At 43.0% G+C, this 13,896-nt stretch overlaps 1 protein-coding gene across 4 annotated transcripts in view; it reads right to left on the bottom strand.

Moving 5' to 3' along the window:
• Nucleotides 1–13,896, bottom strand: part of MRPL48 (mitochondrial ribosomal protein L48) — a 92,954-nt gene that overhangs the window by 9,491 nt on the left and 69,567 nt on the right. For 2 of the 4 annotated variants that reach the window (XM_015115184.3, XM_028833808.2), the window contains 3 exons: nt 6,347–6,449; nt 3,253–3,342; nt 1,597–1,905 (listed from right to left, as the gene is read on the bottom strand). In XM_015115184.3, coding sequence (XP_014970670.1) covers nt 1,831–1,905; nt 3,253–3,342; nt 6,347–6,449 — 268 coding nt within the window. In that variant the 3' untranslated portion in view covers nt 1,597–1,830. Of the gene's footprint in view, nt 1–1,596; nt 1,906–2,933; nt 3,343–6,346; nt 6,450–13,896 lie in introns of those variants that run through there. The other 2 variants (XR_013404106.1, XM_077963776.1) reach the window with 2 other exon arrangements.

Below are 13,896 nucleotides of genomic sequence, written 5' to 3'. Positions count from 1 at the left end.
AGTTTAAAATGTTTAAGGCCAGGTGCGGCGGCAGCTCATGCCTGTAATCCCAGCATTTTGGGAGGCTGAGGTGGGTGGATCGCCTGAGGTCAGGAGTTCAAGGCCACCCTGGCCAACATGGTAAAACCCCATCTCTACTAAAAATACAAAAATTAGCCAGGCGTGGTGGCAGGCACCTGTAATCCCAGCTATTCAGGAGGCTGAGGCAGAAGAATTGCTTGAACACAGGAGGCAGAGGTTGCAGTGAGTTGAGATGGCGCCATTGCACTCCAGCCGGGGCAACAAGAACAAGACTTCATCTCAAAAAAATAAAAATAGCTGGGCGTGTTGGCAGGCGCCTGTAGTCCCAGCTACTTGGGAGGCTGAGGCAGGAGAATTGCTTGAACCCAGGAGGCGGAGGTTGCAGTGAGCCAAGATCACACCACTGCACTCCAGCCTGGGTGACACGCGAGACTCCGTTTAAAAAAAAAAAAAGTTTAATTTTGTATATATGAATTTCACCTCAATATATTATTTAAAAAAAAAAACACAAACAGGCAGTGGGTAGGATTTTGTTCATGGGCAGTAGTTTACTGACACCTGACCAAGATCAACTTTCAAGTCTTTGCTTAAACTCAATCCAGAGTAACTTAATTAGCAGTTATGTAACATCTACCTGAATACTTATAAGTCACTTATTACCCCCACAAAGCATTTTATTTCACTTATGGGCAGAATCTGTTTCTATCTGGAGAGTTTTTTCATGTACAAAGCCAAAATGTCCCTCTCTCCAACTTCCACCCATAGAGAGTTTACTTATGTTATGATCCTCTGCTTCACTACAGGACACTATGCCAGATTGCTTTAAAGGATGAATTCACTCTAGTTGGAGAAATGTGGAAGGGGAACATGCTTCTGTGCTAAAGCATCAGGCAAAGAGAAAATAGAATCTCTTTTTTTAAAAAAAAAAAAGAAAGGATCTTACTCTGTCAGCCAGGCTAGAGTACAATGGCAAAATCATAGCTCCTGCAGTCTTGAACTACTGGGCTCAAGCAATCCTCCTGCCTCAGCCTCCCGAGTAGTGGGACTACAAGTGCATACCACCACGTCCAGCTAATTTAAAAAAAAAATGTTTGGCTGGGCGCTGTGGCTCACGCCTGTAATCCCAGCACTTTGGGAGGCCGAGGCGGGCGGATCACAAGGACAGGAAATAGAGACCATCCTGGCTAACACGGTGAAACCCCGTCTCTACTGAAAATACAAATAATTAGCCAGGCGTGGTGGCAGGCACCTGTAGTCCCAGCTACTCAGGACACTGAGGCAGGAGAATGGCGTGAACAAGGGAGGCAGAGCTTGCAGTGAGCCGAGATCATGCCACTGCACTCCAGCCTGGGCAACAGAGCGAGACTCCGTCTCGCAAAAAAAAAAAAAGTTTTTGGTAAAGACAGAATGTTGCCAGGCTGGTCTCAAGCTCCTGGCCTCAAGCAGTCCTCCTGCCTCAGCCTCACAAAGTGCTGGGATTAGAGGGATGCACCACCGTGCCTGGCCAGAATATAGAATCTCTTAAAGATACTCCACAGGATGGGCCAATTTCTCTCTCTCACACACACATATATATACATATCAGCAGCAGATATTTATTAGATGGAAGATAACAAGGGTTGCCTCATAGATAAGTGGTAACAAATGGCAAGTACAGCCATGCCACAGAGAAGGAGGACATTACTGGCTATGGGAATGGGTACTTATGAAATGTAAGGGTCAGGTCTCCTGATGAACTCTGACTACCCAGTAAGCTCTTCTCCTTGGCACTCAATATGACCATTGCGGGCATGAAAGAGTCTACAGTAGCTAGTTCAACTTGGCCAACAGTTCTTCCAGTTCTGGTCGAGCTTTGAATCGTCCCTTGAAATCTTCTTCAGTGTGCTAAGGAGAAGAAAAAGAAAATAAGTGGAAATCACTGTAGAGCTTTTAGTTATCCAGATATGCAGAGCATCCAGAAAGGGACCATGAACCAGCTCTGTAGAGAATCATTCAGATTCAAGTAACTTTTATCATCTACTATGTAGCAGACTTATAGTATAGTATAGTATAGGGGATTCAAACTTGAATCAGATTTCCTCCTTGCTTTCCGTGAACTTGCAGTCTAGTTAGAAAAGACAGATATATGAAGATTTAATGTCAAAATGCTATAACTATCACAATAGAAGCATTTAAAAGAGAGAGAGAGAATACCAAAATTATTTACATAGGAAATAAAACAAACAGGGATTGGACTGTTTTAAGGCAGCATGACCAGCACGTAGTGTCTGTGTACCCAGATCTGTATGAAGCCCAAATACTAACCAGAAGAAGCTTGACAAGCATGGACTCAGAACAAGCAGAACTGGATGGAGCAAATGGTACCAATCTAAGATGACCTTATACATCTGTGTCATAAGAAGGATCATCTTGGCAATTGGACCCAAATACTCAGTATTTAGGCTAAGATTCCTAATGTTCTCCAAGTTTTCCATGCCTGACCAAACATCCTATTGACTAGCATTCTTTATGAAATATATTTAGTCAAGCTACAGTCAAGACTTGAAGATCCAGGAACCTTTTCTCTAACATATATTTTCCTATTTGTGTTCTGATTTATTACACCATATACTATCTTAACCCATGTTCTTTCTTCCACACAACTGTCTGAAAGGAGAGAATTCTGGGGCCTCATAGGCTCACCACCAACATCAGGATGCTGTGTTGAAACTCAGCACTCGTAGGCCACAAAGCATCATCCCTGATGCCTCAGAAGCTGGACTAATGATCACAGTGTCATCAGAGTATACAACTTTTCTGATTATTATTTAGGCCACATTATCCACATTTCTCTGTTCTTTCTAAAGCCAGTCCAGATGTGTTCTTTTTTTTTTTTCTTTTTTTGAGATGGAGTCTCGCTCTGTCGCCTAGGCTGGAGTGCAGTGGCACGATCTCGGCTCACTGCAAGCTCCACCTCCCGGGTTCACGCCATTCTCCTGCCTCAGCTTCCCGAGTCGCTGGGACTACAGGCGCCTACCACCACGCCTGGCTAATTTTTGTATTTTTAGTAGTGACGGGGTTTCACCACATTAGCCAGGATGGTCTCGATCTCCTGACCTCGTGATCCACCCGCCTCGGCCTCCTAAAGTGCTGGGATTACAGACGTGAGCCACCGCGCCCAGCCCAGATGTTCTTATCCTTATTTTGAGCATATGCAGGCCAACAGGGGCCTCTTCTCAAACCAGCACCTACCTCCTTCACTGACAGTCTGACTCCTTCAGGAAGACTGCTTTGGATTATTTCCAAGAAAATTTCTGCAAACGTAGCACTCAAACCGCTGATCTGCAAAATGAAAGAAGGCGCTCTAAGAGGTGGGAGGAGCTGAAAAGGAGGTAACTGGGCAGACATGGTATGGGTTCAAATGCCAGCTCCAGTAGAGTCTGGAGAGCCCAAGGGTGGAAGATTAATACCAAAACTGGTTTCTGAGCCTGGCCTCTACGGGATTTCTCCTGCCTTCTGCAAGGTGCTGAGATGGTCACTGCCAATATCTGCTCCTGTGGGCATTAGATGTCATTACTGGACCAAGAGGTTTTAAAGTCCAGGGTCTCTTTCAGTTGCCCAGGCTGGAGTGCAGCGGAACAATCATAGGTCACTGCAGCCTTGAACTCCTGGGTTCAAGTGGTTCTCCCACCTCAGCCTCCAGAGTAGTTGGGACTACAAGCACGTGCCCCCAGTCCCGGCTAATTTTTTATTTTTAGTTTTTGGTAGAAACAGGGTCTTGCTATGTTGCCCAGACTAGTCAAATTCCTGGCTGCAAGCAGTCCTCCCACTTTGGCCTCCAAAAGTGCTAGGTTTACAGGCATGAACCATGGCACCCAGCGCAGGCTGACTTTCTTATTTATTTATTTATTTTTTTTGAGACGAAGTCTTGCTCTGTTACCCCCAGGCTGGAGTGAAGTGGCACCATCTCTGCTCACTGAAACCTCCGCCTCCCAGGCTCAAGCAATTCTCCTGCCTCAGCCTCCCAAGCAGCTGAGATAACAGCTGGCTAATTTTTGTTTTTGTTTTGTTTTGTTTTTGAGATGGAGTTTCGCTCTTGTTGCCCAGGCTGGAGTTCAATGGCGCGATCCTGGCTCACTGCAACCTCCACCTCCCGGGTTCAAGCAATTCTCCTGCCTCAGCCTCCTGAGTAGCTGGGATTACAGGCATACACCACCACGCCTGGCATGGCTAATTTTTGTATTTTTAGTAGAGACAGAGTTTCACCATGTTGGCCAGGCTGGTCTCAAACTCCTCACCTCAAGTGATCTGACTGCCTTATTCTCCCAAAGTGCTGGGATTATAGGCGTGAACCACCTGCCTGGGCACACTGACTTTCTGATTCAACTCAGTTTTGCCCATATCCACGCATACCAGGACCTGACTGGTGTCAAACACTGTGCTAAGAACACCAAGGTGAATCAGATGTATGGTAAAAGGGCAGGCAGGGGGGCTGCAAGGACCCACAAGAAAAATTCCTACCCAACTCAACCAAGGAAGGTCAAAAAAAGCTTCCAGAAGCGTTAGTATCTTGGTGAAATCTTGAAGAAAAACAGGAGTAAACTAGGAGAATTCAACAGTCATGTGGAGGATTTCGAAGGCAGAGGAAACAACATTCAGTAAAATGTGGGGGCATAAGAGTGTTAGGAAATTAAAACTAGCTCCATTGGCCGGGCACAGTGGTTCACATCTGTAATCCCAGCACTTTGGGAGGCCGAGGTGGGCGGATCACCTGAGGTCCATAGTTTGAGACCAGCCTGACCAACATGGAGAAATCCCATCTCTACAAAAACACAAAATTAGTTGGGCATGGTGGCATATGCCTGTAATCCCAGCTACTCAGGAGGCTGAGGCAGGAGACTCACTTGAACACAGGAGGCAGAGGTTGCAGTGAGCCGAGATCTTGCCATTGCACTCCAGCCTGGGCAACAAGGGTGAAACTCCGTCTCCCAAAAAAACCCAAAAAATACCTAGCTCCATGTGTGGCTGGAGTAAATGGGCTGTGAAGAGGAAAAGCAGGAGAAGAATCATGAAAGCACCTGAGTACCAACCTAAAGCATTCAAACTATTCTATGGGCTTCTGGCATGTCAGATCTGTCACAGGATATATTACAAATAATTTAGTCCTGATAATATTTTAAAAGCCAAATATTATACTTAGTTATTTTTAAAATTAGCATATTTAGACTTAAATTTAACATTCATTTTATTACCTTGCTGTATGTTCCTTGAGTGGATAAAAAAAGGGTGATGCCCATACCATGGAATATTATTTGGCAATAAATAGGAATGAAGTACCAATACAACAGAGATGAACCTTGAAAACATTCCTCTACGTGAAAGAAGCCTGACACAAAAGGCCATTTAATGTACAATTCCATTTAAATGAAGAGATAAATCCACAGAGATAGAAACTAGATTAGTGGCTGCAAGGGGTTAGGGTGACCAAGAAAGAGGAGTGACTGCTAATGGGTGCATGGTTTCTTTTAGCGTGATGAAAATGTTCTAAAATTGATTGTGGGGATGGTTGCATAACTCTTTGAATATACTAAAAACCATTTTTATTGTATACTTCAAATTGGTAAATTGTATGATGTGCCCATTATATATCAATTAATGCTCTTATTAAAAGGGGGATGATGGTAAAGCTGGCAAGCTGTGTATTTTTAATACCTCTGGGTGCCCTCATGGTAGTGTGGTTGGCACCCATCATTATCTGCAGGAAGAAAAGAGGACAACTACTAGAGATCAAAGGAAGGCAGCCACTGAGGGGTTTCAAGCAGGAAAATGACATGATCACTCGGTATGGGGGTAAAGTGAAGTGGATGAATCTGAAAGATTTTTAGGACGTAGAAGCTATAGAATTTGGTGAATGAATGGGTATCAGAAGACAAAGAAGGGCGACACATTAGGTTCAAAGGTGGGGAGGGTTACAGAAAAACAGGAAAATCAGTCCCTCTACAACTAATTTTGCATAGATGGAGTGCAGGGAGGACTCCTGTGGATCAAAGTCGAGAAGGCCAGAAGACAACTGGGTATCAAGTTTCAAGCCTCAGCCAACAGATCAGGACTAGAGATGTATACATCTGGGGGTTATCAGTATTAAATGATGGTCACTGAGGCCTAAGGAATGAATGAGACTGCATAGGGGGAAGGTATTATAAAAGGAGAGATGGAGGCATCAATAACTGAACACTGGAGAATACCATTATTCAAGAAAGAAAAGAGCATAACAGAAAGTGAAAAAGTGGACAGAGAAAAGAACCAGGAGAAGCAAATACATTTTTTATTCTCCTGGAGTGCCTACCTGAACCACTCGCTCATGGGTGGTAAGCACTGAGTCCAGTAACATTTTGCTCCCTTGGTCCTGCAAATGTAACACTTCCATGGTTTTGGTTGGCATCGCATAACTGTGGGAAGGAAGAGTCAACTATAGTGAGTGTTCACGGAAGCCAGCAGCCACTTCAATCATAGTAGTCCATAAGTATAGCCAGTACTGCATGTGATAGTTTCCAGAATGTAGGGGATGCTTATCTGCAACCAGGAGCAAAGTAACTAGATCCCTCTTATCTCCTTCAAAAGTCTCTAAACTCCCTAAACAAATACACCATGTTTAATGCAGTTCTGCATCTCTAATCATACTTAATACAATACTCTGAATAAAACCTGGTGATTAATAAATAATTTGTTGCTACTGAAGAATAGCCCATTCTAAAAGAATCAAGCGGCCAGGTGTGGTGGCACACACCTGTAATCCCAGCAATTTGGGAGGCCAGGGCAGCTGGATGGCTTGAGCTTGGGAATTCAAGACCAGCCTGGGCAACACAGTGAAACTCTGTCTCTGTAAATACACAAAAATTAACTAGGTGTGGTGGCACACACCTGTAGCCCCAGCTACTCAGGAGGCTGAGGTGGGCAGATTGTTTGAGCATAGGAGGTCAAGGATGCAGTGAGCCAAGATTGCACCACTGTACTCCAGCATGGGCAACAGAGGGAGACCTTGTCTCAAAAAAAAAAAAAGAAAGAAAGAAAAGAAAAGAAAGAAAGAAAAAGAGAATCAAGCTCATCACTAGGTATGCTTTGGAGGTTAACCTTGGGTATTTAATCTGTTCTGGAGAAATAAGGCATGAAAATTAATTGTTCTAGAACAGGATTTCTCAACCTCAGTGCTACTGACATTTTAGACCAGATAATTCTTTGTTGTAGGGGCTGACCTACATATCCATATACATCCCTCTACCCACTGGACATCTGTAGTATACCCCAAGTGGTGTAGTATACTCCAGACGTTGTTAATTTTCCCCTGAGGGGCAGCTTCTCCCAGGTTAGAGTTTATGCTTACTAAAATCGACTTCAGCAAGCCTACATGTTGCAGTGAAAATAACACGGAACAGGAGTCAAGTGTCCGCGCTGCAACTTATTAGCAATATTTACTCAGGTAAGTCACTTACCCCTCTAGGCCTCAGTTTCTTCAGGTATAAACAAGATAACGATCTAGACCTATATCAACAGAGAATTGTGAGAACTGGTGTGTTAATGAGATAAGACCTGACTAATGGCTACATGGAAATATGGTAGTAGTGTTGTGTTCATCTTATCAAAAAGTTAATCAAACTGAAGATAAATGAAAAAAGATTCCTAAATTTTCATGTGTCACAAAATCATCACTTAATAGCAAGGGGCATGGCCCTCTATAGGTAGACCTCTACAAAAGAAGTTTAGTGTAGGCCGGGCGCGGTGGCTCAAGCCTGTAATCCCAGCACTTTGGGAGGCCAAGACGGGCGGATCACGAGGTCAGGAGATCGAGAGACGATCCCGGCTAACACGGTGAAACCCCGTCTCTACTAAAAAATACAAAAAAATAGCCGGGCAAGGTGGCGGGCGCCTGTAGTCCCAGCTACTCGGGAGGCTGAGGCAGGAGAATGGCGTAAACCCGGGAGGCGGAGCTTGCAGTGAGCTGAGATCCAGCCACTGCACTCCAGCCTGGGTGACAGAGCAAGACTCCGTCTCAAAAAAAAAAAAAAAAAAAAAGAAGTTTAGTGTAATAGGCCAGGCGCGGTGGCTCACGCCTGTAATCTCGGCACTTTGGGAGGCTGACGCAGGTGGATCATGAGATCAGGAGTTTAGAAGTAACAGTAAATGGACTAGAGACATGACAGTCAGTCCTGGAGTTAGATATTGGCTCTGCCAATTATTACCTATTTGAATTTGGAAATTCAGGTTTCTGAGTCTCCATTTCTTCCGCTATAAACTGAAAATAATAATACCTAATTCATAGAGTTGTTGCAATGATTAAATGAGATTACATAAGTAATTGCCTGGCATACAGTAAATACAGCCAGTAAATGCAAGGTACTGCAAATTCTTTCAGGTAGTTTTTCTAAATAACATCCCTCCTGCTTTTCAGCATTATCTCTGATCTCCTCTTCCTCTGATTCAAATACAGTAATAACTTTCCAACATAAAAAATGGGGACACAATCATAGACTTCTTATGGATGTTCAAGTGAAATAATTGTGTTTCAGAAAAGTAAAAACACCCTAAAATACTATTTTTCTTTTTTGGCATTCTGCAGATAGGACTGACTGACTAAAGTGAGAATTTTCCATTCCTGCCACTAATAATGGGTTTTATTCTTTAACACTTACTTCAGCAAAATGTCATTGATTTGTTTACTCATTCACTCAACAAATATTTACTAACAGCCTGCTCTGTTCTAGGCACCCTGATGGGCAATAAGAAGTCTATGCATGTGATGGCTCACGCCTGTAAGCCCAGCCCTTTGGGAGGTTGAGGCAGGTGCATCACCTGAGGTCAGTAGTTCAAGACCAGTGTCAACATGGTGAAACTCCGTCTTTACTAAAAATACAAAAATTAGCCTGGTGTGGTGGCAGCCGCCTGTAATCCCAGCTATGCAGGAGGCTGAGGCAGGAGAATCACTTGAACCTGGGAGGTGGAGGTTGTAGTGAGCTGAGACCATGTCACTGCACTCCAGCCTGGGCAACATCTCAAAAAAAAAAAAAAAAAAAAAAGTCTATGCAGCCAGGCGTGGTAGCTCCCACCTATAATGTGAGCACTTTGGGAGGCCAAGACAGGAGGATTGCTTGAGCCCAGAAGTTTAAGACTAGCCTGGGCAACCTAGTGAGACGCTGTCTCTATTTAAAGAAAAAAAAAATGTCGGCCGCCCGGCTCACGCCTGTAGTCCCAGCACTTTGGGAGGCCGAGGCAGGTAGATCACCTGAGGTCAGGAGTTTGAGACCAGCCTGGCTAACATGGTGAAAACCTGTTTCTACTAAAAATACAAAAATTAGCTGGGTGTGGTGGCAAGCGTCTGTAGTCCCAGCTACTCAGGAGGCTGAGGCAGAAGAATCACTTGAACGTGGGAGGTAGAAGTTGCAGTGAGCCAAGATCATGCTATCTCACTCCAGCCTGGGCGACAGAGCAAGGCTCAGTCTCAAAAAAAAAAAAAAAAAAAAGGTCTATGCTTTCAAGGAGGTCACTGTGAGTGTTTTAAAGAGATAAGTAAGTATACAAACATTGTACTACAGTAAGACAAAGGCAATAATAGCTTTGTGCCAAATACTATAGGGACAAGAAGGGGAGGAAAGGGGGACTCAGGGAAAGCTTCACAGGAGGTAGTGATTTATCAAGATGTAGAACAGGCCTTTATGTATGTAAGAGTACATATGGGTTTTTTTTTATTTTTTATTTTTATTTTTAGTATCTACACTATTTTGTACCTTCCAAATTTTCTGCAATAAACATTGCTTTGATGATCAGACAGCAAAATGGAAGGAAATAAATGAAAGAATTTCAGGAGTCAACCTAACATGACAAAATAATGCTATTTAGGGGGAGTATTGCCAAGAAAGGGACACGAGGAAGTCTGCTGGGGTGCTGGGGAGCTTCACTTTATACAAGTTATATCTCAATTTTTAAAAATGTAAGTAGATGTTTTAAAAAGAGAAGAGTAGCCTCATAGCGAGGGATGCTGAATGATGCTTTTACTCTCAGCAGAACACAGGGGCTGGTTCAACTTCAGGCTTGGAAGCTGCTCCCAGATGAGTGAGATTTCCATCTCCTCAGGCAGCTGCTAGGCAAAGGATGCAGGCAAATTAAGGGACCCACTTAAGAGGCCTCTTCCTCGCCTCTCCTGGGTGAGTTGTAGTTGCAGCAGTGCAAACCATTTAGAGAACAAAAGTTGGCATCCTGCTGTCTAGCCCAATTCCATCTCAAGGTCACGGCCATCATCCCTACCCACCCTCCCCTGAGGAAAGATGGATTAAGATGAAATGAAAATCAGAAGAAAAGAATTTCATCTCCGAAAGGCTGAGCAGTGAGATTGCCTAACAATACGACAGTCTGAAAACCTCAATCAATGCAGAGAACTGAGTTACTAAAAACAAACAGCTCTTTATGCTCTGAGCTGTTTGGAGCAAAGAGCCAGCAAAGAGGCAAAAAGCAGCACATTCATCCTGCTGTTCTAGGAATTATGTCCGCATGCCTGTTAGAATTCAATCCAAATCAACAAGTCTTTATTCAGTGCCTACTGCGTCAGGTACTAGGCAAGATCTTAGGCTTAGACCACTAATGAAGACAGAAACAATCCTTGCCTTACAGAGCTTAGAGTCTAATAGAAAAGACCAATAATAGTCAAGTAATTATAGAGCAAGAAGTGCATGTTATGAAAGGGCAGTTAAATACCTTTTACTTCTTCTAATGTATAACATAAAGACCTAACTTAATGAGGTTCCCTGAAGAAGTAATATTCGAGACATAAGAAAACAAACAAAAAATAAAAAATAAATAAAGAGGCTAGGCGGGGTGGCTCACGCCTGTAATCCCAGCACTTTGGGAGGCCGAGGCGGGTGGATCACGAGGTCAGGAGTTCAAGACCAGCCTGGCCAAGATGGTGAAACCCCATCTCTACTAAAAATACAAAAATTAGCTGGGCGTGGTGGCAGGCGCCTGTAATCTCAGCTACTTGGGAGGCTGAGGCAGGAGAATTGCTTGAATCCGGGCAGTAGAGGTTGCAGTGAGCCAAGATCGCACCACTGCACTCTAGCCTGGGCGATAGAGCAAGACTCCATCTCAAAATAAAAAAAGATGGCATCTAAGAAAAAGGTAGAGGCTAGTTAGATGAAGAGAGGAAGAGTATATGCAAAGGTCCTGAGGTGGAAAGGGACAAAAACAAAGCCAGTGTAACTGGAAGTAGAGGGAGGTGGGGAGGGAAGTATGAAAGAGGCAAGGCAGGCCCTGGAGCACCTAGGAAGCTACATGAGAAACTTTTATTGTGATCCTAAGGGAGTAGGATCATCCCCTACTCCTACTCCTAAGGAAGTAGGATCATCCCCATTCTCCTAAGGGAGAAGCCATCAAAGGATTTCAAGCAGAAGAGTGACATAATCATATTTCCATCTAGAAAGATCACCCTAAATGCTGTGTGGAGAACCGGTTAGAAGAATAGAGAATCAGGAAAAAAAGTAGGTTTAACTCCAGAACTTGCCACTTACTAGGTGTAGGACTATGGGCAAGCTTCTATAATAATAGTAATAGCAATAGTAATAATAATAGCAGCCAACAGTTGCTGGACATAGTTCTAGATACATTATACATAATAGCTCCCTTAATTTTCACTGTAGCCTTTTAAGGTAGGTGCTTTTAGCAATCCCATTTTACAGATGAGGAAACCAAGACACAAAGAAGTTAAGCAAAGTGCCCAATGTCATACAGTAAGAATGCAGTGGAGCAAGAGTAAAGCTCAGGCAGTCTGGCTCCGGCGTTGATACTTTGATCTACTATGTACAAGGTGTTTGAGTTAAATAATACACGAAAAATGTACTTAGCTTGTTCAGAGTGCCTCACTGATAGCAGGTGCTCAACAAATGTAACTGCCTTCCTGTTTTCACTCAAATGCAGCCAGGGCATTTTACAGCTGTGTTTTTTAAAGAAACTTTTTTTTTTTTTTTGGACTACATAGTTTTTAAATTTATAATCCGGGAGTATACAATCATGCAGCACTGACCACTTAGCCAGATGTAAAATAAACTAGCTTCTTACCACAACTACCCTATAAACATTGCAACTACGCTGGGCACGGTGGCTCATACCTGTAATCCTAGCACTTTGGGAGGCCAAGGTGGGCGGATCACTTGAGGTCAGGAGTTTGAGACCAGCCTGGCCAACATAGTGAAACTCCGTTTCTACTGAAAATACAAAAATTAGCCAGGCGTAGTCCCAGCTACTCAGGAAGCTGAGGCTTGAGAATCGCTTGAACCCAAGAGTCAGAGGCTGCAATAGCCGAGATCGTGCCACGGCACTCCAGCCTGGGCGACAGAGCAAGACTCTGACTCAAACAAACAAACAAACAAAACATTGAAACTATTTCCTCTAAAATGACCCTAATCTTATGTGAACACACCAACTGTGGGGGAACCAGAAACCTAGCTACGTGGCAAAAGTAAAAGCCAAAGGGAAAACAGCACTTCCGCGGTTAGTTGATGAAAAGCAGGAAATTCAGTGCCCTTCACTGTAAAAGCAGCATCTCTAAAAACAGTCCTAAAAATTTCAAACACTATTCCAAGGAACTGACCCCACTGTAGGTATGATAGTAACATTCTGTGAATGACATTTAATGTTCTTTGCCACCAACTTTTAAGAAGCTATCTCTAATTCCTGTCAGATGAAAAAAATTCTGAATTATTGCAACAATAAAATCAGTAACAGAATGTTTACAGTGTGCCAGTGTCTGTGCTAAGTGCTGTCAAGTACCATCTTGTTTCATTTTCAGAGCTCAAAGAAACAGAAAAAATTATCATCCTCATTATATAGAAGAGGAAACTGAGGCTCAGAATTTCCCAAAGTCATATTGCTAATAACTGATAGAACCAGAATATGAATGCCAACAGTTTGATTCCAGAGCTTGTACTCTTTTTTAATGTTTAATTTTTGTGGGTCCATAGCAGGTATATATATTTATAGGGTATATGGGATATTTTGATACAGGACTACAATGCATAATAATCACATCAGGGTAAATGGGATATCCATCATCTCAAGCATTTATCTTTTGTGTTACAAACAATCCAACTCTACTCTTTTAGTTATCTGTAAATGTACAATTAAATTATCGACTATAGTCACCCTGTTGTGCCATCAAATATTAGATCTTTTTCAATCTTTCTATTTTTTGGTACCCATTAACCATCCCCACTTCTCCTTGAGCCCCCACTGCCCTTCCCAGCCTCTGGTAACCATCATACTACTCTCTATCTCTGTGGGTTCAATTGTTTTTAATTTTAGCACCCACAAAAAAATGAGAACATGAATGTTTGTCTTTTTGTGCCTGGCTTATTTCGCTTAACATAATAACCTCCAGTTCCATCTATGTTGTTGCAAATGACAGGATCTCATTCATTTTTATGGGTGAATAGTATTGTGTATATGTACATTTTCTTTATCCATTCACCTGTTGACAGACACTTCAGTTGCTTCCAAATCTTGGCTATTGTGAATGGTGCTGCAAGAAACACAGGAGTGCAGATACCTTTTCGATATACTGATTTCCTTTCTTTGGGGTTTATACCTAGCAGTGAGATTGCTAGATCATATGGTAGCTCTATTTTTAGTTTTCTGAGGAACTTCCAAACTGTTCTCCATAGTGGTTGTACTAATTTTCAATCCCATCAACAGCGTATAAAGGTTCCTTTTTCTCCACATCCTTGTCAACACTTGTTATTGCCTGTCTTTTGGATAAAAGCCATTTTAACTGGGGTGAGATGATATCTCACTGTAGTTTTGATTTGCATTTCTCTGACCATCAGTGATGTTGAGCACTTTTTCATATGCCTGTTTGCC

This window comes from Macaca mulatta, chromosome 14 (assembly GCF_049350105.2).
Source record: "Macaca mulatta isolate MMU2019108-1 chromosome 14, T2T-MMU8v2.0, whole genome shotgun sequence".
Classification (NCBI taxonomy): domain Eukaryota; kingdom Metazoa; phylum Chordata; class Mammalia; order Primates; family Cercopithecidae; genus Macaca; species Macaca mulatta.
The sequence above is the reverse complement of the archived record's forward strand: the minus strand, read 5'-3'. Positions and strand labels throughout refer to the sequence as shown.